Genomic DNA, 24,983 nt, shown 5'->3' on the forward strand with positions numbered 1-24,983 from the left:
TACATGTAAATGCCGATATTTTTAAAAACGAAAGATCTCAAATTGATCATCTAAACCTCTACCTTAAGACTTCAGAAAAAGAAGAAAAAGTAAACCTAAAGTTTGCAGAAAGAAGTGAATAATAACTATTATAGCAGAAATAAATAAAATAGAGGATAGGAAAAATAAAGAAAAACAATGAAACCAAAAATTCAATTAAAAATAGGCAAAGGATTTGAATAGATATTACACCAAAGAAAATATACAAATGCCCAGTAAGCACAAGAGAAGATGTCATTAGTCACTACAGAAGTGCAAATCAGAACCACAGTGAGATATCAAGTCACACCCACCAAGGTGGCTATAACCAAAAAGATAATAACAAGTGTTGTAGAAAATGTGGAGAAATTGAAACACTCATACATTTTTGGTGGGAATGTAAAATGGTACAGTCACTATGGAAAACAGTTTGGCGACTCCTCAAAATGTTATACATGGAGTTGCCGTGTGACCCAGCAATTCCACCCACAGGTATATACCCAAGAAAATTGAAAACATATATCCACACAGAACACGTAACATATATCCACACAGAGCACGTAACATATATCCACACAGAGCACATAACATGTATCCACACAGAGCACGTAACATGTATCCACACAGAGCACGTAACATGTATCCACACAGAGCACGTAACATGTATCCACACAGAACACGTAACATGTATCCACACAGAGCACGTAACATGTATCCACACAGAACACGTAACATATATCCACACAGAGCACGTAACGTGTATCCACACAGAGCACGTAACGTATATCCACACAGAGCACGTACACGAACATTCATAGCAGCATCATTTGTAACCAAAGCATAGATGTTATGACTTTGTTAAATTAGCATGTGTTAAGTGGAGCACAGAGTGCTAGATGGTGAGCTGCAGTTCAACAATAGACCACAAAAGAAAGGGAAATAGAGAAGATTATCACTCACCAGTCCTAGAGGAAGTACATGCCAGGACCCAAGGGTCCACGTGGGGAGGTGAAGTCAGGGTACAGACAGAGAGAGAGACAAGACCAAGGGCACATGCCTCTCTTAGGGTCTGAGGGTAGAGTGCTTTGGTGTTCCCAGGCTAAGGTTAGATTGGTTAATTCAAATTTAAGAAGCGGGGTTTTGTTAAATCCCACAGTGGTCTTTTCTAAGGGGCACGTAAGGCATACAGGCTCTGGGAGACGGTGGAGGCTTTTGGTCACAAAGGCTGTTGGGTAGTCACATCAGAAATGGGCTGCTATCCAGGGCATGTGCTTGCATATGAGAGGTGCGGGTGTCAGTTTAAGGTCCCTGGAGGCCACTTGGCCAAACAAAATGGATGCCAAGGCAGCAATCCCGTGGAGTAGCTTAGCTAAACTCGTGACAATGAAACAACCCAAATGCCTATCAACAGGTGAGTGGCTGAACAAAATGTGGTGTGTTGATACAATGGAATTTTATTCAGCCACTTAAAGGAATGGGGTACTGACACACGTGGGAATGTGGATGAACCTTGAAAACATATCGTTAAGGGGAAGAAGTCTGTCACAAAAGGTCACATCTTCTATGGTTTCATGTATATAGAACGTCCAGAATAGGAAAATCCATAGAAAGCTGAAGTAGATTAGTGTTTGTCTAGAGGTGGGAGGAAATGGGGAGTGATCGCTAACGGGCACATGATTCCTTTTGAGGGTGATAAAAAGGTTCTAACTTTGATGCTGGAGATTTTGCACAACCCTAGGAACATAGTAAAGTGATTGAATTATGCACTTTGAATGGATAAACTGTATGGTATGTGAATGATAATCAATCTGATTTGAAAAAACACTGACTTTATATACAGCAATAGCTTAGGAACGGGGCTCACGTTCTAGTTGGGAACGCATATTCCTTTCATACAAAAATAAATAAAACTGCAGTTCAATATACTGGTATAAAATGAGTGACACTCTCAGAGCTATGGGATTGTCAGGCAGGAGAGGTCCCCCAGGTGGAGAGACTGTTTTAGAAAAAGCTAGAACTTCAGCTGAGCCTGGAAAGGTGAAGATTCATTCCCAGGAAAGTAGGGAGAAGCCAGGTGTGTGGCCTTGCAGGTGCGTCACGTCATGGACCAGGCAAAAAGGATGCAGATATGAAGGACACCTCAGAAAGTTTGGCCCCAGCTCAGGGTTTCTATAAGGAAGCAATGGAAATGTTTTAAAGTCCACTTAATAGGTTAAAACGGTATCTTTTTGTGCTAATTTGCATTTCTTCTATTATAGTGAGGATTAGTCATTTTATTTGAGAGACGTTTGTATATTTGTGAGGTTTCTTTCCATTGAAATGTTTTCCTTTTGTCTTATTAATTTTGTAGAGTTCTTTATAAATTAATTAGTATATATTATAATTTATAATACATACATATAGGGCTTTGGAAAAATGTTTAAGTCACAATTCTATCTAAATTTTGGATAAGCCTATGGCATGGTATAGGGATTTTTTTTTTTATATATAAATAGCAAATTGTCCCAGAATCATTTATCAAGCAATCCATCTTTTCTACATGGATTGAAAATGCCTCTGTCATTACATAAACAGTAGATCCAAGTAAATGCGTCCCATTTTCCCTCTGGTTTCTCATGCTCCCTGGCACACCATGATGTCATGCAATTTGGAAAGCACCTTGCAAAGATTTGTCTCAAAGAGAAAGTTGGAAGTCTCCTTAAATAAATGATAGATAATAGAAGATCATGGTGCATGCCACACAGTCACTTCAGATGATGTTGTGGAAGACCTAGAATGATCTGGCAAATGCCCACCGTAGTATCTTTGGCTGGTGGGATTACCAATGTTTTTCACTTTCCTCTTTTCTTCCATTCAAATCTTCTGCGACTAAAATATTCGGAAGACAAACAAGAAATGTTAATAAAACAAAAACACTTTCAAGAATTTAAATCCTTGAAGGTTTAAAAGAACTCAGACACAGGCATGTCTGGGTCCTGCACACAGAGTTATACCAGGTTCAGCAGCTGCTGGAGTTGGTCCTACCAAAGTCCACATGGCGGGCTCCCCCAGGGAGATCACCTCAGATGCCTGAGGCCCTCCCATCATGATCCCTCTCAACCCTACTTCCCACAGCTGGCACTCCCCTCCCTACTCCTCCTGAGAGGACACCAGATGAATCATCCCTTAACTGCATAACAAGGGCAATGGGCTGGGCAGAAAGCGGTGCACACCTTTCCCCCAGGGAGCAGGGAGTCCACAGGGCCTCCTATCAGTGAGAGCCAATTGTTTTGGAAGCCACGCAATGTAGCTTCTGCCCCGAGCTTGGGGAAAAACAGCATGGCGACCCACATACCCTCCAACGGGAAGACAGGCGCTGGGGGTGAGAGAGCGGTTTACTGTAAAGACCACTTGGATGTCCAGCATAAGGTATGTGGGAGGGTGGGGAACGAAGGGGACCAAGGCAGAAAGAGTGGTTCAGTCTCCACCTGGACGGAAAGCGTGACCAAGAAGGTAGTGTTTGGATTTATGGGAAACGAGCCTTCTCCTGCAGGGCTTTGCGCCCTCGTGAGGCCTTTCGGTCAGTTTCCTTATTTAAATAATGGGGATAATGATATGTATGTCATTAAGTGACATGTGCTATTAAGCGCCCAGCAGGGCCTGGGCTCTCCTGAGTGTTCCTTTCCTCCACATGTGCACAAGGCATCCCTCCCTGCCCCCCACCCAGGGCCTGGAATGTGCCTTTAGGCAGACCCCGTGCCAGCAGGGACCGGCAGACCAGCAGGCAGAGCCTGTGCAGCAGGTCCTGCCTCTCCTGGGGAGGCCAGGGTCAGGCACAGGGCCAGTCATGTGACTGTCCGGGCTCCAAGGTAAAACCCAGCGCAGGAGATGCCGTGGCTGCAGCAGAAAACCCTAGGGCTTCTTTTTGTATATTGTATTTCCAGCCCAGCAAAGAGGCATTGTACAAATTCAACACATAAACAGCAGTTTGGGCCTTAAGCTCAAAAGCCTTTTGGCATTCTTCTGTTTCTCCTCCTAGCCGGCGCCTCCCCGGCGCTAGGGCAAGAAGCCGAGAGAATTCTTTGATTCCTCTCTCTCTCCCTCAGCCCGGCACCCACCCCAGCAAGTCCTGCCACGTCTGTTTCCTAAACCAGGCTCTGGGGAGCGCCCTCCCGCCCGTGGCCCCGACCCCAGGCTCGCTCTGCGGAATAACCCAGCAGCCCCCTCAGAGCTCCCTACAATGTCCACCCAGGCCCAGCCTGTCCCCACTGCCGCTCTGGGGGGTCTTTACACAACATGGAGTGGATCCCACTGCCTCCTCCCCACCCCTACTGAGGACCACCGCCTTCCCTTTCCTCTATCGCTGAGGCTCTCGCGCTCTTTGGCTGCGGACCCCTCCCCTCTCCCCAGACCCTCCCTCTGGCCCTGTCCCCTGCTGGGTGCTCCCGCCACACTGGCTCCTACTTCTCAGACGCTGCTGAGCCCCTTCCCTCCTGCAGGCTGCCCTGCTTCTGACAGCTGGGTGAAGCTTTCTCCTTGCCAGGAACCCCTGCCCCACAGCTGTCCTCTCCTCCAACAGCCCTCCCCGCTCACCCACTGGAGGCTCAAGGCCCCTTACTTCCTCCATAGCAGTTGTTTGCTCATTTGTCTTTCTTTCCCTTTGGTCTGTCCCCCCCAAGGATGCAAGGGGCAGGCACGCAACCTTGGTTACTTGTGTGCCGTCCCAGCCCAGTGCTGGGCACAGGGGAGGTGCTCAGGTAACGCTTGTTGCACAGCTGAGGGACTGAATATGTGGAAGAAGGAAGAAATTGACAAATGAATGACAGCGGACAGCCAACACCCTTGTCTGACCCTCCAAGACTCAGTGCCGTGGCGGGGTGGGGAGAGGTCCCAGGCAGAGACCCACACATCTGACCTCAGGCTGGCTTGGAGCCCCAGGACTTCTCATGGGAGCTTTGAGTGCCGAGCCTTGGAGAGAACTCAACATCCGGTGCGCCAGCACCCCAGCTCCGGCTGTCGGCGTGTCCTCTGTCCTTGTCCTCTCATCAGCAAAGGCTCATTGAACTCCTATTATGCGCCAGGCATCGTTCAAGGCACCGAGGATGCAGCAGGGAAGCAGACAGCCCCTGCTGTCATGGAACTTGCATTCAAGAAGGGGGAGGGAGACCCCCAAAGAGTGAGCAACTGAGAGAGAAGCGAATGCAGAGTGGGACGGCAGGGAGCAGGGCGCTGGGATGGAGAGTGAAACCCGCGGATGGCGGCTGGGGAGGGGGAAGGTCAGGCAAGTTCCTGACCTCTGCTTCAGTCTCTTCATCCGTGAAATGGGCTCATGACAGTCCCTCCTCATAGGGCACCGGTAGCCCTTAAATCAAGTCCCCCCCTCGCCTGTTCAAAGCCAGCAGTAGTGCCTCCTGACACTAAGAGCCCTGCAGGATGTCCCCACCACTAGCTCCACGCCCCCCAGCCTTCACCTCCCTGAACTCATCCCCTCCTACTGCACCCCCAGCTCCCTCTGGGCATCCTGCTGCTTCTCAGTCAGGCCAGGCAGCGCATGGGACAAACTCCACTCCCTTCCAGACCATACCCAGGGCAGCCCCAAGACCAGACCCCTGAACCGAAGCTCAGGGTCTCACCCTCCCCGCCATTCACACTCTATACGCTCAGGGTGAGGGGCAGCCGAGGGCAGCAGCGGGTTCGTTTTGAGTAACTTTTCTAGCGCTGTCAGCAATTACACAGGGAGAGCTTCAAGATAGCCTACTTCCTTGTTCCCAAGCCAGGTTATCCAATGGAGGTGCCCATGGAACCCATGCATTCTCCACGGATTTTTGTTTTGTGTTTTACATTGGCCATAAAACAATAAACAGGGACCAATTTTTGCCCCAGTTACACCACCAAGCTTCCTACAGAGACTTGTTCTGTTTCTGTCCCTTCCTTTCCCCGCCACCAACACTTACCCAGCACCTACTATATGCAAACACGAGGCTGGAAGCAGTAGGAGGGGGATCACATGTGTTAACAACTCATTCTAACGGAGAGCAGAATAAAATGGGGCTAAGGCTCACTGCTGTGTCCAGAAGAACCGATTCTTTCCAGCCACAGAGCTCAGGGAAGGCTGCATGGAGGAGGAGCCCTTGTGCTGAGCCTTGAGAGAGAAGCAGAGCTCCCAGTGCAGGGTTGGGAGGTGGCTGATGGAAGGGGGCAAAGGCCAGGGGGTGGCCTCTCCTGGCCAATCCTGGCAGTCCTCCCCACGGGGAACCTTGGTCTGGAAGGAGAGCTGGGCAGAGGGTGTGGTGGAGCTGGGGAAAACAGCAGTGGTGCCAGAAAAACAACTTGGATACCTCTCGTTGGCAGGGGACTAAGGCTGCTGGGGAAGTGATTCCTATTGTTTCTGTTTCCTCCATGGGGGGCTGCTTGAGAGGACGCAGCAGGTCTCTGATTGTCAGTGGCCTTGAGAGCTTCTCAAGAGGAAGGCAGAATAGGAAGAGCCCCCTTGAAGAAATAAAAGCTAAGCAAGGATCAAACAACAGCGCCCGTGATCTTGTAAGAAGCAGGCTACAAGAAAATTACTCAGATGCAGAATGCCGGAGCAAAGAGGCACTCGGGCGCCATCCACTCCGGCCTCATTATTTTACAGAAGAGGATGCCCAGGTCCAAGGAGGTGAAGTGACTGGTACAAGGCCACACAGCCGATTGCTTTCCTGACTCTGTACGGCACTCAGATTACTTCCTGGGGCCGAGAGCAGGTGGAAGGAAAGACAGAGGTCCCTTCTCCCTCCGTCCTGTGTTAGCAGAGGATGGTTCCCAATTCCCAGCCAGGCAGGCCAACGCCTGCCCAAGTGCCCATGAAGACCTCGTGTCACAGGGAGAGCCTCACACGGGTCCCGGGTGGCCCGCCCCCTCCCTGCCCACCAGCCTCCTTGGCTCTGAGGCCCGGGAGGTCTGCCAGCTCTGGTTCCAGCCCCACCAATCAGGAGAGAAAAGCAGGACGGGCCAGGCTCACAGCAGAAGGATGTCCTCAGCAGAGGCCTTTGTTTGCCAAGGTCAAGGTCAGTGACTCAGGCTGGGGCCGCTGCACTTTACCCACCCTCCCCCCACACTCCAGCCACCCCTGCCTTTCGGGAAGTCTTCCCAAGACGGGGTGAGGGGCCCCTCCTATGGGCCCCTGGGTCCCCCCACGCACACACGCATCACACGGGGTTGTCTGAAGCCATACGATCGACTGCAAGTTCCCTCAGGGCCAAACCCTACTTTGTTTATTCTAGAAATAACAACACCACAATGACACATTTTGAACTCTTTCTGTGGGTTTCACTGTGGTGAGAATTAACTCACTCTCTCCTCCTGATAACTCTACAAGACGGGTGGAGTGATTACCCTCATTTGTCAGGTGGGTAAATTGCGATTCAGAGGCAGTGAGTCGTGGAGTCAGATTTCAGGGACACAGCAATGTGCCACCCACATTTGTCTGCTGGGATCGTTGTGTGCAGAGAGCTTTCCAGGCTCTTGAAGAGTCCTTTCAAGACTGCCTCAGTCCCTGAGAGCAGCCTCAACTAAAGTCACGCGCCTTCCCAGGGCAGCCCATGTCCACGGACTGATCAATGTGGGGTATTAGGCCTGGCCTTCCCCGGACAAGCCAGGTCAACCCTGAAGGGCCGTTCTAGCATCAGAGCTCCTGTGAGTGGGCGAGGGCTTTACTGGGCCTGCAATGCGACTCAGCTTCTCCCTCTGCTGAGTCCTGCCCCCTTCTCCTTGGGGGTTGATCCCAAGGCAACCCTATAACCACCCTGCGCGTGCATCTCCAACCTGCAACGGTCTGTTTGACACCAGGATACAGTGCGGTAACCATGCATCCAGTTGCCTTCCAGTGAAGCAGCTCCACCACCCAGCGTGGTGCCAGCTGCCAACTAGAAACTGGCACTTGCCACCTGCCTCTACCAGGATGAAGCCACTAGCCACTGCAGCCGCTGGCCTTCAACACCCCCTGAAAGGAGTTCAGGGCGGAGATCAGGGATGAGTTTTTCCCTGTGCTCTGGGAAATACTGGCAGAATAGGCCTTCAGATAGTTAGATATTTTCAGGAGAAGACTTTATGAGCCCAAATTCTTGCATCTTCTCATGTCTAGAAAAGCACTAAAATCATTAGTGCTTTAGGAGACGTCTGCTCCTTGTGACTAGCGGTAAACTTCAGGAGACTAGCGGCAAGCCTCTGCAAAAATGTGTGCCTGACTTCATGTATCTTCCTTCCCCCAGACCTCATATATGCTGACATCCGCCCCCCTACCTCTTCAGAGCAGTTCCTCAGAGCTATCTAAGAGGCTGTCTCCCAGGCTATATTTCTCATCTTGCCCCAAATAAAGCTTAAGTCACAACTCTCATGTTGTGCATTTTTTTTCTGTTGACACGGAACACAGCAAAAGTGCTTGAAATGTATTTGTAATAAAGAAGACGTGGTATACGCATACAATGGAATATTATTCAGCCCTGAGAAAGGAGGAAATCCTGCCATTTGTGACAACACGGATGGACCTGGAGGACATTATGCTGAGTGAAATAAGTCAGAAAGAGAAAGACAGATACTGTATGATCTCACTTATATGTGGAATCTGAAAAGAGCCAACCTTGTAAAAACAGAGAGCAAAACGGTGGTTTCCAGGACCTGGTGGGCAAGAGAATGGGAGAGACGTTTAAAGGCACAGACTTGCAACTAGTAGATAAATAAGTCCTGGAGATCTAACGCACAATCTAGTGAATATAGACAACAATATTGTACTGTAGTCATCAAACTTGCTAAAAGACTAGACCTTAAGTACTCCCACCACACACGTGCACACACACACACACACACACACACACACACACACACACACATAATTATGTGACATGATAGAGATGGTAACCATGGCTACAATGGCAATCATATTCCAATATATAAATGTAACACGTCAACATGTTGTACACCATAAATTTACACAGTGTTATATATCAAATATATTTCAATTAAAAAATATTTTTTGAATAAATAAATGAACATAAATGAAGAGACTCCTTGGATGATTTAACAAAAGTGCGTATTTGCCTTCCCGGTCTTCACTGTTTATAACACCTAGCCAGTAGGTCCCCTGCATGTTTACGATGAGGGGGGCGGAGACCCCTGCCCGCCACCCCTCCTGAGCTTTCGCGTGCTTTCCCACCAACGCTCAGGCTGCCTGTTTGTCCTCTGAACACTCTGTGCCCCGGAGACTGAAAGGACTTCTGCATCTCCATGTTACAGATGAGGCCAGTCTGGGTATCCGGAAACAAGGCCACTGGCAAACTAGACCAAGTTCAGGGTGAAAGTTCAGAGTCCTTCCAGTGGCTGGAAGAGACTAGAAGCTGTAAACAAACCCTTTCCTGCTCTCGGCTGTCCTCTGCAGCCCTCGATCCTGTCCTTCCCCAGCCCAGCTCCCCTGCAGCGCCAACTGGGTTTGTTTTCCAGCAAAGGGAAAGGTGGGGCTCTTATGTGATCAGGAGGACCCTGGAAGCCACTCACAGCAGATAAAGGATATGTTTAGGGGCAAGAGAGACAAACACTAAGAGTGGATGGGGCAGCAGGCTGTCTCCCTGCCCCCAACCTCAGTTATGCCGGGTTCCCTCCCTCGCACTCTCCCCCCATCTCTCAGGCCTTCTTTTCCTTCCCTCCCACAGGTCAGGGCACATGCAGAGCTGAGCTGGGGCCACTGCAGAAGGCAAATATTTAATATCCTGCACGCTCGGTTCTGAATACACCCCATATGTCATCTTCCAAAGAAGCCTCTGAAGTAGATACCACTTACTCTACTTTTCAAAGGAAACTAAACCAAATCCTGAAATTCAAAGGAGTTGGGGACCTTGCTCCCCAACTTGCTCCCGGGGTCACAGGGCTGGAGGATTTGAAGCCAGGTTGTGGGTGCCAGTGCTGTTCCTATCCTGCAGGGTGGCTTCCTCCTAGCCTTGGGGCTTTGGCACGTGGGCCCGGGACCCTGGGATGAACAAGAAAGTGCCGGCTGCATGGAAGCACAGTTACCAGTCAACGGGAATAGTAGCTGAGGCTGCAGGAATCACGCTAAGCAAGTTTGGCAAAATAAAGTAAATGCAACCAAACTGACTTGGGGTCACAGATCCCTTCCCCAGCCCAGCCCCACGTCCCCTTGCTCTGCGCCTTGACCATGGCAAAGCAGCAGCTAAGCAATCTCAGCATCTCAAAAATCCAGAGTGTGATGGGCAGGTAAGCACCTCGAGTCTTTTTTTGGAGGATTTCTAACTACTTGGATGATAATATTGGAACCAGGAACGCTCATTGGATGTAATTCCATTTAAAGCGTCGCTCTTCCTCATGGTTGCCAGTGGTAACAGGAGCCTGAGAGGAAAGGGAATGAGAGGCAGCTGAAACGGGCAGAAAAAGTAAAGCTGTGGGCCCTGGTTTCAGGCCTCCTGGCCATCGCATTGGAGCGGAATTCCCTACCTTCCCTCAGCTTCTGTTTCCTCATCTATAAAACCCAGATAATAATATCTATCTTGTTGACTTTGTTAATGAGAAGTAGATGAAATTGAGAATTAAACTGATGTCATCAAGCCACCCAGCACAATGCCTTACTGACTGAAAGAAAAACACAAAAAGCGAAAGTTGTGAGTTATGATTTATTCGGGGATCTTACTGAGGACTATAGCCTGGGAAACAGCCTCTCAGCTAGCTCTGAGGAACTGCTCTGAAGAGGTGTATGGTCAGGCCACTCAAGATGGCTGTTCTCTTCCTCTCTGTACATCCCCCCAACCTCCCGCTGGCCCAGTGCCTGCTCCACCTACAGCCTACTCACAGGACTGACCTTCCTACATACTTGCCCCAGGTCCCAGCTAATGATTGTTCCTAACAGCTTATCAAAGGGGAAGTAAAGGGCATGCCGCTCTGCTGGTTTCCCTGGTAACCACGGGGCCAACCTGACATAATTCCCCCTGTAACTGGTAAACTCCCCCTGCCCCCGGGAGTGAAGGCTGCCGCCTTGTCCTGCCCACTCTCTGCTGTACACAGTAGGGTGTCACCCCAGGACCTTGCTTCAGACATTCCCCCAGCCATTAAACCACTGATGTCTCTGTCACTGACTTCAGGCTCTGTCTTCGGTCTCAAGGCTGGGCAAGTACAAGGCTTGTCGGCCTGCAGCCGAACAAGAGGTAAGATGGGAGCCAGAAAAAGCTATGCTAGGCCTCTGTTATCGTGAGTGACGCTACAAGTATCACTACTACAAGTGGACTCATCTGAAATTCTTTCACCTAGAGATAACGAATAAGCCTTAGAACTCCTCATTCTCATGTTGCTATTTATGTACATACTTAAAATTCCAAGTTAAAGAACAAACAAAAAATATATGCACTTTTTTTTTTTTGGCTGGGGAAAACATGCAGTCAAGCATAAAAGGATGACTGCTGATCACAAAGAATAGACATCTCAAGTTAATGATTTTAGTGTTTTTCTATCTCGGAGAAGATGCAAGAATCTTGGGTCACTGAAATTTTTCCTTAGGTGTGCATCTGAACTAGTCGAGGGCCAGTATATCCAACGCGCAGAATGCTTCTTGTCTCTCTGCATCCTGAATTCCCCTCAGGGGCACTGTGGTTGGGTGACTGCAGTGGTTAATGGCTTGATCCTTGTAGAACTGGAACGACAGGCAACATTTTTTTCTTGACAGCCTTGAATCTAGTAGATGTTTGCTGCATCTTGGCTTCCCTCTCTGATCCTACGTGCAGCAGAGCCATGACCAGGGGGAGCAGGTAGAATGGGGGCCGATCACAGGAGTGGCTCACTGATTTATTGAAGTGAAAACACTGAAAGACAAATTCAAGTCTGATTTTGTACGGAAAAATGAGGTGATGAAGAAAAGTGCATAAATCACTTAGATGCCATTTTCTCCTCAACTCCAAAGATCTCCAAATACACGAATCATCCTCTACAACATAAAGTGTCTCTACTTCCTAGCTCCGTGCCTGCAGGCATTATAATACCTAACTCGGGATTCTTTCAATGATTAAAGAAGATAAACAAGTAAAGGGTTTTTCCAATGGGTAAGTCTCCCCGCAAAAAAAAAAAGGAAAAGAAAGGTTATATCACCACTTTCTACTTCTGCAGCAATTATAAACATCTTCCATAGGAAGCAAAACAAAAACAAGTAATCTCCCTTCATCTTCAATGAAGAAAGCTAGTCTGTGTGGAAGTGGTTTACTCTGGAATTACAGGGCAAGCAAAGGGAAGTGTGACCTCTCAGCTCTGTGTCTGTCATCACTTTTGCTCTGATTCTTTTGTCTGCTTTGAACCAGATACATTTGTTTAGAGCCTTGTCAACAGATTGTGCAAGAGGAATCACCTGAGAAACACCTTTTAAAAAAAGCAAAGCCAGTGCTTGAAGGTGCTGAGTTCTGATCCTAACTTCTGTCTCTAGATGGAGCTGCAGGGTGAAAGGCACCAGGCACCCCTGGGGCGCGTCAGGCAAGCAAGCCTCTATTTTCCTCCTCCGTTCCTCTCCCCTCTCTGCCTCCGCTCCTGTGTGGTTTGTGTACCCACCAGGATCTAGCAGTGAGCCTTCTAAAAAACCTGAAGAGACCTTCTTTCCCTTTGGCTACGATAGAGTGGTTTGGCTCAAAAACAACTTTGCCTCTAAAAAAACCACGATCCCATGTATTATTAATTTTTCCCCATTTCTCCATGAATGGTCAAGGGAATTTGAGATTTTTTTAACTCAGGAACCATGTGGGCATTTGGCAAAATCACGGAACTTCTCAAATGCAGCCTGTACAAGGATGCTGAGGGCATTCGCTTTTGTTTTGTTTTGTTTTGTTTTTTGTTTTGTTTTGTTTTTGTTTTTCTTTAACTTTGGGTATAGTTTGTATTATAAAATAAGTTTACAGGAAAATCTATAAAGTTTTCACAACATTTTGGGGATGATGGCATCACAAAGTTAAATTCAGTTCGTCTCTGCTCCTGCAGAGGGGCAGGGGGACATCACAGGTGCAAAACCTGTCACAGCAACCGTCTGAATCTAAAATTGCATTGATGGCTTCCCAGCCCCACAAGCACTTTCTGCTGAGGGCACTGCCATGCCCAGGAGGACTATTGGTGGATGCGAGGGGGAGGTCTGAGTTCAAGTCCTGCTTCGGGGTACTTCTTGGTGACGGACACCACCAGCTGGAGCTTCTCTGACAAAGCACAGGTGCTGAGCAGGGGGACAGTAGGGGTGATTCCAGGGCAGCTGAAGACATCAGGGACATAGCTTCTGCTTTGTCCTAAGCCTAAAGGTTGGTTGACACACGTGGCCCCAACCCTGCCTGGGTGGATAATCTGACAGCAATTCCAGAAGCTTCTGTAAGGCTCAGTGAGCGGGCATCCTATGCGTGCCCAGCTGGGGCTGGCACCTGGCTGACCTGAGGTCCCACCTTGGAGCCCACTGACCAACGCAACCTGCAGCAGCCCCTGGGTCCAGCATTTCCCAGCTCAGGCAGAGCAACAGCTGCTTCAGAATCTTCTAGGCTGCTTGTGGAAAATGCAGCTTCCTGGCCACACACTAGACTCTCTAGATCCAAATCAGAGGTTCTGCAAACCTTCGTTATTAACAAATGCATGAGCTGAGGCTCCTGCACACTGACACCCGTTCTCCGGAGGACAGTCTCCCTTTAACACCCAAGCTGAGTCCCCAGTGAGTCAGGGCCCCTGTCCCTCCCCTTGGTCTTGGGGAGCAGCACTGGGCTCCTGCTGCGGGCCCGCCAGGGAGGTGTCCCCCACTGCATGAAGGGGTGAAAAACTCTTCACGCACAGAAACATTAGACAAATTGGGCCTTTTATTTACAGAATACGGAAGAAAAGCATACAAAAGAAGCCTCTTGGTCAATCGTGTCAAGGGAAAGTTCTAACTCACTTTTTAGTAGGGTGTGGTTGCTGATATATTTTTTTAAAAACTAAAGAGACAGAAGAGGCAAAAAGGTAATCTGCGGCATGGGCGCCTTGTCTCGGGGGAAATGACAACTCAGCTGAGTGACAGTTTAGAGCAGTTCATCTTCTGTGCGCACGGACCTGGCTCCCGGGACCATCCCTGCGAGGTTTTGACTTTTGAAACTTCTGGGTTAATTCTTAACCAGAATTCTAAAACGTGAGGGCCAAACGTGCTTGGTCTTATAATGTCTCTAATTTGGGGGTGGGGGGGGGCGATTCTCCCTTGGACAGGCTTCAGCCGCTCTCGTCCCTCCCAGGTCACACTTCTACGTCCCCTGGGAGACTCAACGGGCTTCTCTGGGGGCAGGCCAGCAGCACTGGGCCAGCGGGAATGCGTCCTCCAAACCCACACAGGCTCCTTGCTCCCGTCTGCCTTTCCTGTGACCAGCAGGTCGCACAGGCCTGACTCTCTTTCCCACCAGCCGATGCTTTGCTTTTTCTTCCACAGACGTCGCCTCTTTTCCCTGACTCCCAGTGTGGCCAGGCACGCTATAGTTATCGTACATGCGTGAAAATGTGCCATCCTCAACTCTCATCATTTGAGCTAAAGCAAGACCATTTGTCTTCTCTTTTCCTCACCGATATTAATGATGCAGGAATTGGGTCCAAGTTCATGTTCAACATGAGCCTCCAGAACGTGAAGCACAATCTAGCTTCACGGCTACAACGCTCCCCTCCACTCGTTCCTCTTGCTGTCCATCTGTCTGTCTTCCAACCTTCTCCACTTCCCGGTGCCACCTGGCTGGGTTTGATGGGTGACGCATGAGCACGGAGCCCTAATTTCCCTGCCCCGGGAAACTTCACGGGGCAACAAGCAGGTGTTGCCTCCAATCCTGCAGACTGGTCCGTAATAACTATTTTGGACTTCAGGACATTCTGGAAACCAGGTCAGAACAGGGGCCTATCGTGGAGGTTGGCAGCGGGCACCCCCCCGTCCGATGGTCCAGTGGCAGTTCAGGGGTCACCCTCCAGGCCCAGGACCCTCGCCCGCCCTAACTTTGAGTCCAGCTGAGATGATGTCAAACTGGGCAGCACAGAAGAGGAAAGGCTGCTCCAAAGGCAGCCAGTGTGAGCTCACAGGCCTCAGAGGGTCTGGAAGCACCAGCACGGCGTCTCTGGCCACCCAGCCTCCCCTGGACCCCGCCCAGAGCCTAAGATTTTCCAACGCTGATAATGCAGACCTGGCACCTGTGCTTCCGCTTCTCTCGCCCAGCATCCTTCTTCCGCTTCCTTCGTACCTGTCTCCTACTTTCTGGTTCCTTCTCTAAATCATACACTTTCATTTCCAGGTACAGCACCTCCCTCTCTCCCCAGAGAGAGCACGCTTCGTCGGCTTGATGTCGAGGACGAGGGGGCTGATGGCACCGCAGGCAGCTGAGTCAGGAGGCCCACGACCTCAGCCAGCCATCTGCCTGCAGGGGAGTCTGGCCAGCTCCATGTGGCTGGGCTGGACTGGGCTGGACTGGGCTGGACTGGGCCCGGCAGCCCTCGGGAGCGCTCTCTCCCTCAAACAACCTGCACCTGAACTTGCTGATCCTCCCACCCTCACACCACCTCCACATTCATGTCAGAGAAGGTGAAAGTGACAAGTCTTCATCTACTTGAAACAGTCATGACACATGGTCAACACAGCTTTCAAAGCATCATAGCCTTCAAAGAGGTTTTTCTTCCTTCCTTCTTCTCAAGCCTGTAATTAAAACTCCTGGTGGCCAAGGGGTACAGGAAGGAGATGGGGGGATGACTTCAGGAACAAACAGCTCCTTGGGTGTGCTCAGAACCGAAGCAGCTAAGGGCTGGGAGCCCTGTCAGCCTGTGAGCTTTCCAGAATCGAGCAACTCGGCTCACTGCAGATCCAAATCCCCCATCCCTGTCCCCAATCACCACTCCGCCACCCACCCAGAGCGCGGACTTCTGTCAAGTGTTTGTCTCCACACCAGCCCCCGCCCCCTTCACGGGCAGCCCCGGTTTTAGCGAACTACTCCTAATCCCAAGCCTGACCTCAGCCTAATTCTCTGCGGGATTGTCCACCAGGGCCACCTGTGTCCCAGACACGTGGAAAGCTCAGCAGACGGATGGGGATGACTCACGCGAAACACTCATCCAATTCAACCAAGACGTCTTCTTTCTTCCGAGGATTTTGTGAGTTCAAGTCCGGAATGCTCCTGGATGCGCGCTGTTCCCGGAACAGAAGCTTCCAGCCCCTCCCGTGGCATCTGCCCAGGCGGCTCCCGAACTAGCGGACAAACGACACCACGCTGGTGGCCACGCCGAACGGGGCGGAGTAGGCAGCGGCGAATCCCTGCAGGCCGACCACGATGCAGCGGCATCCTTTGGTGATAACCTTCCCAACGTTCTGTTTTTAAGAACAGAAGAGAAAAGCAAAGGGTTAGGCGAGGCAACTTTGTAATCTTCCATGCACAGTGGTGCCACACATAAAGAATCATTTCGCCTCATCTTCCCAGGGCAAAGGAGCCAGCTAGCCTTTTCTCAGCTCTCTGGCGTCCCACGCCCGACCCCATCATACGAACACTGGGGGGCTCAGAACAGACACCGGCACCTTGAGAAGGGCTTTCCAGCCCCGTGTGTTTCCAGATCCTTCAGAGATCTTCTTGGAAACAGCAGTAAAGCTGCTGCTTTTAAAACCAAACCAGTTTTGTTGTATTTTTTAAACCGAAGCCCATTCTCTTCTGTTCCAGCTAAGTTGCTGGATCTGCTGAAGGCCGGGTCGAGAGTTTTCCGTCATTCACCTGATCTGAAAGCCCACGCAGTCCTCCCTCTGCCTCCAGGGCACACCCCTTTCTGACCCACATTTGTGTCTTTAAAATCTCCTACTGCTCTGTCCTTGCTGCATCCGCGGAAGTCTTGGGTTCCCGATACAATTCTACACTCCTTGAGGGTAAGGACTGGGCCTTTCTTTCTTGGTATCCACTCTTCCTCCTCCTCCTCTTCAAGGCCTGGTGCTAGACTGAGGGCATCCAAGGGATTCAAGTGGAATCGCAACGGAAAAATGAAGACCACCACCACCGACTGACACTGACTGTGCTTTTGCCCCTCCCCCTTTCTCTCTCCACCCCCAACTTCTGTCATCCTTCTCCGTGACCACAACATCCATGTAGGTGACCTGGACATCATCACACATCTTGTCTCTACACCCTCGATTTTTCCAACTCCAATAACCACTTAAAATCCCTGATCACAATCACAAACCTCCCTTTGACTTCCAACACTGCCTGGCCAGCCTAGTCTGTCAGTCCAGTAGGCTGACTGTCCCTCTCTCCCAGATATTACTTCTTACCTTTTCCTTTCTCCACAAGCCTCTCTGCCCCCAGTGCACACAGAGAAACACACACAGTGTCCATACCCTCATTAGATGATCCCACTTCATCTCTCACTGACTCAGAAGTCATTAGGGAACCCGTTCATCCTCTACCACTGTCTACACCTGCCCCAGCTTCTCCTCCCACCTTGCCGGTGTCCCAGTAGAGAAAATGGCCCTCTTCCCCCAAGGCCATTCCCTTGACACTTGCTGTTGGTACCCTCTCTCACCTTGCCTTCAGCTTTCCCTTCTCCAATATCACCATCCTCTTCCTCCCCATTGGATCATTCCTATCAGCTTACAAATATGCTCAGCTGTCCCCTTGACTCCATACCCTTCTCTAGGTCCTGACTGGGTCTCTGCTCTCCTTCACGGCAAACCAGTGGAAAGTGCCATCTGCACATACAGCTTCCACTTCCTCCCTTCTTATTCCCTCTTCCCCTACCCTGACCCATCCAGGACTGCTTGGTCATGGCCATCTGCCACCGCCATGCTGCCTGAGCCAATGAGCATTTTTCTGTCTTCCCCCTGACTCTCAACAGCTTTGGACAAACTTCATGAGACACTCATTTGGCCTCTTTGACTCCATATTCTCTTGGTTTTCCCTTACCTCACATGAAGCCCCTCCTCAGCTTTCTTTTTTAAAAATAATTCTTAATTGAAATATAGTTGATTTACAATGGTTCAGGTGTACAGCAAAACGATTCAGTTATTCATATACATATATATATACATACATGTATATATTCTTTTTCAGATTCTTTTCCATTATAGGTTATTACAAGATATTGAATATAGTTCCCTGTGCTATACGGTAGGTCCTTGTTGTTTATTTTATAAACAGTGGTGTATATCTGTTAATCCCAAATTCCTAATTTATCCCTCCCCGCCCCCCTTTCCCCTTTGGTAAGTTTGTTTTCTATGCCTGTGACTTTATTTCTGTTTTGTAAGTAAGTTCATTTGTATCTTTTTTTAGATTCCACATTTAAGTGGCATTATGTGATATTTGTCTTTGTCTGACTTACTTCACTTAGTATGATAATCTCTAGGTCCATTCATGTTGCTGCAAATGGCATTATTTCATTCTTTTTTATGGCCCTCCTCAGCTCTCTTTCCCTTCTACCAAACTTTAAAATGTTGGAGTTGTTCAGTCCTGTTCTTTATTTTTTATTTAAAAAAATATTTTGGGCTATAATCTCTCCACAGGTGGTCTCATCCATTTCCAATGACTTTAAGTATTTCCTGTATGCTGATAAATCCCATATTTATATCTTCGGCTCAGACTCAAATATTCAGTTCTCTACTTGAGGGCTCTACTTTTTTTATTTTTTATTTTTTTTGAGGGCTCTACTTTTTGAGGCCTCATGATTCCTCTGGCATACACTCTTCCTTGCTGCAACAAACAGACAGATCTAACTTGGACTGGCTACTAGTGCATTCCTAGAGGCCTTTGGCTATCAGGCTTCAACAAGAAGGATGCACCAAGGAGTTAAATTTATCCATATCATATACAGCTGGTAAGAGGCAGGGCTGAAGTTCAATCCCAAAGAAATCTCACTTTAGGGCCTGTGTCCTTACTCCCCGCATACACTTCCCTTCTTTAAGGAAGGCAGTACGTAACCTTGCCGTTGATTGCTTGCGGCCTGGGCTTAAATTCCAGCCCAATCGCTTATTTAATTTTCATTGGCCTCAGTTTCCTCACCTATAAAATGGGCATATTTAGTAACCACCTCGTTGGGTGAAGAGGATTAAAAAGGTTTACGCAAGGAAAGCCCTTAGAACAGTGCCTGGCACCAGATGCAGGCAGTAGGAGTGCTCCCAAAGGTCAGCTATCTTTATTGGAAAATAACCTTTGCCTCTTTTTATTCTGCAGTAATTTACGTGTGTGGTGGTAATTTTGAAATCTAAGATATTTTGTTATCTGTTCAGGAAACTTTCTTAAGACCGTACTTTCCTATGATTTCGGGCTTACGTCAGCTTTCAGAGACCTCAGGATAACAGAAGAGGCCGTGCTCAGTACTGTATGCCCAGCATCCAGGAAGGGCCCGGGTGTTTCCTCTGGTTGTTCTCAGGCCAAAGGAGGAGCTCTGGGAGAGGAAGGTAACTCTGATGGCCTCTTTAGACACTGATTCCCAGGACACTGCCTCGTCAACTTCCCAATGGGACATTAGGGTGTGTGTTGGGGGCAGGGAGGCGGTGACGCCGCTAAGAGAAACATCTCTATAAATGTGTAATAAGATTCCGTGGGAGAATTTTACGTACCTGTTAGAAATAACAACAACGACAAAAACTGTCCTCCTGGAGTGAGTATTAACAGTTCAGAGCATCCTTTATAAGCCAAGCCCCTAGAATCATGGATGGCCTGCATTAAACTTGACATTTTGGGTATTTGTACATCCATTTCCCTCAGCCTGCTATTTTAAAAAACTGCTTGTCACTTCATCTTTGCAAATGAGAAAAAAAAAAGTTACTAAAATAGCTCATTAGCTAGAACACAGTCAAAACACAGATTTGAGAAATGTGATGCAAAGAAATGTAAAATATCACCGACCATTTCAGTGTCATTGGAGGGAGCAGATTTTGAAATCTTTTGATCCGAGTAGAGTTTCAATCCACATAATCTCTCAGAGGGGCAGAGGGGCCTGGGGGATCATGGGACAGTGTGGTAGGTTGAATAATGCCCTCCCCTCAAGATGCCCATGTCCTAATCCCCAGAATCTGTGAACATGTTACCTCATATGGCAAAAGGGACTTTGTGGATGTGATTTAATGAAGGATCTTGAATTGGGGAGACTACCATGGATTATCCAGGGGGCCCCAATCATTATAAGGATTCTTATATCTTTATAAAGATCCAAATAAAGACAACCACCCTTACAAAAGGGAGGCAGGAGGAGTCGGAGAGAAGGCAATGCAGTGCCAGAAGCAGAGGGACAGAGAGAAAGAGATTTGCAGATGCTGTGCCACTGGCCCTGAAGATGGAGGAGGGGACCTCTGGAAGCTGAAAAGAGCAAAGAAAGGGTTTTCCTCTGGAGCCTCCAGAAGGAACCAGCCTGTTGACTGTAGCTCAGGGAAGATGACTTTTAGCCTCCAGAACTGTAGAAGAATAAATTTGTGTTGCCTTAAATCACTATATTTGTGGTAATCTGTTACAGGCAAAGTAATATAGGGAGTGAGGCTTTTCTGGGGGTTCCCGGGTAACCCCAAAGATGTCAGGGATTCCCTGTCCCCGCCCCCAGTTTCCAAAAGGGAACCAGCTCTCAACAAAGATCCCTTTCCCCCAAGTATAAAAATCGAGTCTTCCCTTGTGAAATTTGGTCAGGACCCAGGCACAAAGCTGAGGTGGGCTGTCAGCTACAGAAGCTGATTTTTTTTCTGAGTTAGAGCTCATTAAAAACTGATCAGAGAAGAAACAGTCATATGGGACCTCTCCTCCATCCCCTTAGATAACAGCCAACAACAATTACAGGACCCTCGCCATATGCCAGGTGCGTTCCAAGACCTGTACATGGACTAACTCATTTACTCCTTACCACAGCCCTAGTATTAGCCTATGTGACAGATGAGGAAACCGAGGCAGAGAGGAGGGCAGAGCTCAAGGTCACACACACAGTAGGAGGCTGAGCACAGCTGGCGCCTGGCAGTCTGGCTCCAGGGCCCCTGTCCTAACCCCCTACTTAGACGTGGGACATTTTTCTTCCTCTTGAGCTCAAGTTTATTCCACACCCTGTGTTTCCCCTCTCCAGCCCCCTCCTAGCTGCCTGAGTAACAAAATTTAATAACTTTCCTTATCTGCACTTCTTCTTGTGGCTCTCAGAGGTGCCTGGGAAAGGCGACCTCCTATTTGAAGCTAAGTTTGGGGTTTGGTTCCCTCACCCCCCTTCTCCCTCCACCCTAACTGTTTTTGAACAGGCAGGGGCCAGGGGAGACTGCTGACTCCCCGCTCTGCTGCTCTAGCTGTGTGGCCTTCAACAAAGAGCTTAACTTCCTGAAACTCCAGTTGCCTTCACTGCATAATGGGAGTCCATGGCTTTCTAAGGTCGTTGAGAAGATTCAGGGTTACTGTGCATCGTATGTGCAACAGAGCACCCGGCAGCCTGTAAGAGCACAGCAAACCCACACCCTTTCCCCTTGCCTGCACCCAGCAAACAGCACTCTCCCAGCAACTCCTGCCCATCTGAACACTCACATCATTACTTAAAAATCAACTGGGGCCACTGACCGCCAAGAGTCCCAGGCACCCAGCCTTTCGAGCCCAGAGGTTCCCGCCAGAGACTGGACCCGGCACAGCATTGGGTCGACCCTGCTTGGGGCCAAGGGGCAGCAGGGGAAGGGGAGCCTATCCTAGGACAGTTCACAAAAGCCGAACACCTTTCTTTAAATAGAAGCAGGAAGGGACTTGGGTGAAGGATTTCAGCGGTTAACAGATAAAAAGGAACTTTATTCACCCTTTCTTGAAGGAAAAGCCATTCCTTAACCAGGTTGTGCTGTTTGCAGGTCATTCCTTATTCCAATGGCCCAAGAGCAATAAAATTTCACCTGGTGACCAAAGCAGGGAAAGTCACCTCCCCACGTTTCTAGCGGAGACTTGGCTATTCTCATGGATTTTCAACAAAGAAGGGTGGACCATCTGCTTCCTCCATGTTGGAGCTTAGATGTCGACCTTCTTGGTCGCCATCAAGAAAGTGGAAGTTGAAGGGCAGAAAGGGCACATCCAACTCCAACATGACAGCGTCCTCGCCTGGCCTCCTGGTCTATTGAACTAGCATGTAACACTCACTCCAGAGCTCTCACCTGCCTCATCTCTGCTAGCACTCTGCCCTCCGCCTTGGATGCCACCCCTTCTTTATCTGGTGAGATTCTTTTTTTTTTTTTAGGTGAGGTGAAATTCACATAATGTAAAAATTAACCATTGTCAAGTGAACAACTCAATGGCATTGAGCACATTCACAGTGTTATGCAAGCACCACTTCTATCTACTTCCAAAATATTTTCATCGTCCCCAAAGGCAAACCCACACGCATTAAGCAGTCGCTCTGCATTTCTCCTTCCCTTCAGTCCCTGGCAACCACCCATCTGCCTTCTGCCTCTCTGGATTTACCTATTCTGGGTATTTTATATAAATGGAATCATACATGCGATATGTGACCTTGTGTGTCTGCCGTGTACTTCCTTCCTTTTTACGGCTGAATAGTATTCCATTGTGTGTATGGACCACATGTTGTTTATCCATTTATCAATTGATGGACATTTGGGTTGTTGCCACTCTTTGGCTATTGTGAATAATGCTGCTGTGAACATGTCCATATGTATTTGTTTGAGTATCTATTTTCAATTCTTTTGGGTATGTACCTAGGAGTGGAATTGCTGGATCATAGGGCAGTTGTGTGTTTAATTTTTTGAGGAACTGCCAAATTGTTTTCCACGGCAGCTACCCCATTTTACACTTCCACCAGCAATGCACAAGAATTACGATTTTCCACATCCTCTCCAACACTTGCTACTTTCTGTTTTCTTTTTCCCTAATAATAGCTATGCTAGCGGGTGTGAACTAGTACCTCTTCATTAACCTGTGAAACCTTGACTCATCCTTCTGTGCCCAGTTTCCATGTCACCATTGATTTGAAAACTTCCCTGACTTTACAACCTCATCCCTGAAGATGAACTGCCCAGGCTCTCCCCATGCAGCTCCGTGGTCGTGCCCCATATGGCAGCGTCTCCCTGGGAGGCTGTGGCCTCCTCTAGGGCAGGACTGCATCCTATCCATTTTTGTGTCTCTAGTGCTCAGCACAACGCCTGGCACATAGTGAGAACCCTCAAAGCATCTTCAGCTCAGCCAGCCTCTGAGCTGAGATTTCCACATTATCAGTTCACCAACTGAGAGGCAAATGATGGCTTTTTTTTTTTTTGTGATCAGCTGGGACCAGGAAGAAGGATGATTCACCCTAGCATGACTCTAAGCCTGAAAGTCCCAACTTTATAGTTTTTATTAATATACTATACCACTGCCTGCTTGTTTACTGTTCCCAAAGCTGCTGACATACCTTTAAAGAAGATGATAAAGCTAAGTTTCTAGGTGTGGCGACGTCGGTTTCAGGTATGATAAGAGGTCACCGGAGGACTGGATGATATATCAGATGGGGCCCCTGCCCTTTGGCCAGGATAGAATGAGTTTTGTGATTATCTTCTGGGCGGCCTTGTCCAGTCCCAGGGACCAGAGGCAATAGTAGCTTCAAGTGTTTCCAGGCCAAAGCACCTGGGAACTGCTTTGGGGCTTTGATCTCTGAGGAGGAAACTGCCGTCTTGTCCCATGTTCATATTCTCTCTCTTTCTCCCTCTGTCTCTCTCTCTCTCCCACCTACCCCCATGCAAATGACAGTAGGTTTGCTGAGTACACAGATAGCTGTCTGGGAGAAAAGCAGATTCAACAAGTGAATACTTACGGACTGTTGAGCTCCCAGGCCCTGGAAATCACCTTGAGAATATTGGGAGAAATAACCCAAACAATTCTCAGCTAGTAGGATATCCTCGAGAAGACGTTGCGGGAAGACAGGCAAATTGGGCTGTACCTCCCTACTTTCCAACTGGGTCACCTTCTACAAGTCACCTAACCACGCTAATCCCTCAGTATTCCCACTCGTAACATAGGGACACTGATTCCCGTCCTACCAACTACACAAGGGAGTGGGAAGACACACCTAGGACAAGAACCACCTGGGTAAGCGACCCCTTGGGAAAGTTACCCACCCGCCAGCATCGGGATAGCCGTGGAGCGGTGCGCAGGGAAACCTCTGATTTAATTTCTATCACGCCCCGCAGCTCACTTTCCCCTTACTGCCCAGTTCACAGCGTGAGCAGTCTCGGGGCTCCAGGAGTGAATGCCGGGAAGGGGGTGCGCGTGGGAGGCGGAGGGGGTGCAGGGCAGCGCAGAGAGGCCGAGACCATCAGACTGTGGGGAGCCGACTCCAGCTCTCGGGCGGGCGCCCCGCGCTCCCCGACCTCCAAGGGACAGTGGGGGCGGTGGGATGCCTACCTTGCCGTACTTCTTCAGCTTCTGCCGGTACCTCTTCTTGGGCTTCTCGCACGACGCCGGCTCCTCCAGCGGCTCGTAGCGCTCGGGGAGGACCGCGAGGTGCACCCTCCGCGCGCCCCGGCTCCCCGGGCGCTGCGCGCTCGCCCCGCTCTCCGCCGCCTCGGCCCCGCTCTCCAGATGCTCCAGGATAGCAGCCGCCTCCTCGTCCCCCTCCGCCCGCCCTCGCCCCCGGGCGAGGGGCCTGCAGCGCGGGAGACTGCTCGCCGCCTTGCTTCGAAGCCTGGCTCCCACCGTCATGGTGCCGCGGGCCCTCCGGCTGAGGTCGGTGCACGAAGACAGCAACCTTTGCGCCCAGCCTGCGCCTCCACCCGCGCCGCCCGCCCTTGCCCAGCCCGGCCCAGCCCGGCCCAGCCCGGCCCAGCCCGGCCCAGCCCGGACGGGGCGGGGGGCGGTGGTGGTGGGGAGGTGGATGGGAAACTTGGGATCGCAGCGCCCCCTGGCTCTAGGGCCCGGGATGGCGGCGGCTCCACCCAGGCCTGGCTTTCCGGTGGTCGGGCCCAGCCGCCAGCGTCCCATCCTCCGGCCAAAGGGGTGAGGGTTGCTCCAAAGCTCAATGCACGATGAACACGCAAAGCACGTTCAACCACA

At 49.6% G+C, this 24,983-nt stretch overlaps 1 protein-coding gene across 4 annotated transcripts; it reads right to left on the reverse strand.

Annotated features, from left to right (window-relative positions):
* Positions 1-10,638: 10,638 nt before the first annotated feature.
* On the reverse strand, positions 10,639-24,708 carry C3H1orf115 (chromosome 3 C1orf115 homolog). 4 transcript variants are annotated; one of them, XR_011073670.1, is made up of 3 exons: positions 24,336-24,708; positions 16,074-16,339; positions 10,639-11,662 (listed from the first exon to the last, which is right to left on the reverse strand). XR_011073670.1 is itself a non-coding variant. In XM_068541795.1 (2 exons), exons 1-2 carry the CDS (start codon positions 24,630-24,632, stop codon positions 16,220-16,222), a joined length of 417 nt encoding a protein of 138 aa, XP_068397896.1. In that variant the 5' UTR covers positions 24,633-24,708; the 3' UTR covers positions 13,833-16,219. The 4 variants fall into 4 exon arrangements, 1 of the variants encoding a protein (XP_068397896.1); XR_011073669.1 differs by having other exon boundaries at positions 10,639-11,831; XR_011073668.1 differs by having other exon boundaries at positions 10,639-11,831; positions 15,985-16,339.
* Positions 24,709-24,983: the final 275 nt, after the last annotated feature.

The sequence above is a fragment of the Eschrichtius robustus genome, chromosome 3, assembly GCF_028021215.1.
Source record: "Eschrichtius robustus isolate mEscRob2 chromosome 3, mEscRob2.pri, whole genome shotgun sequence".
Taxonomy (NCBI): Eukaryota; Metazoa; Chordata; class Mammalia; order Artiodactyla; family Eschrichtiidae; genus Eschrichtius; species Eschrichtius robustus.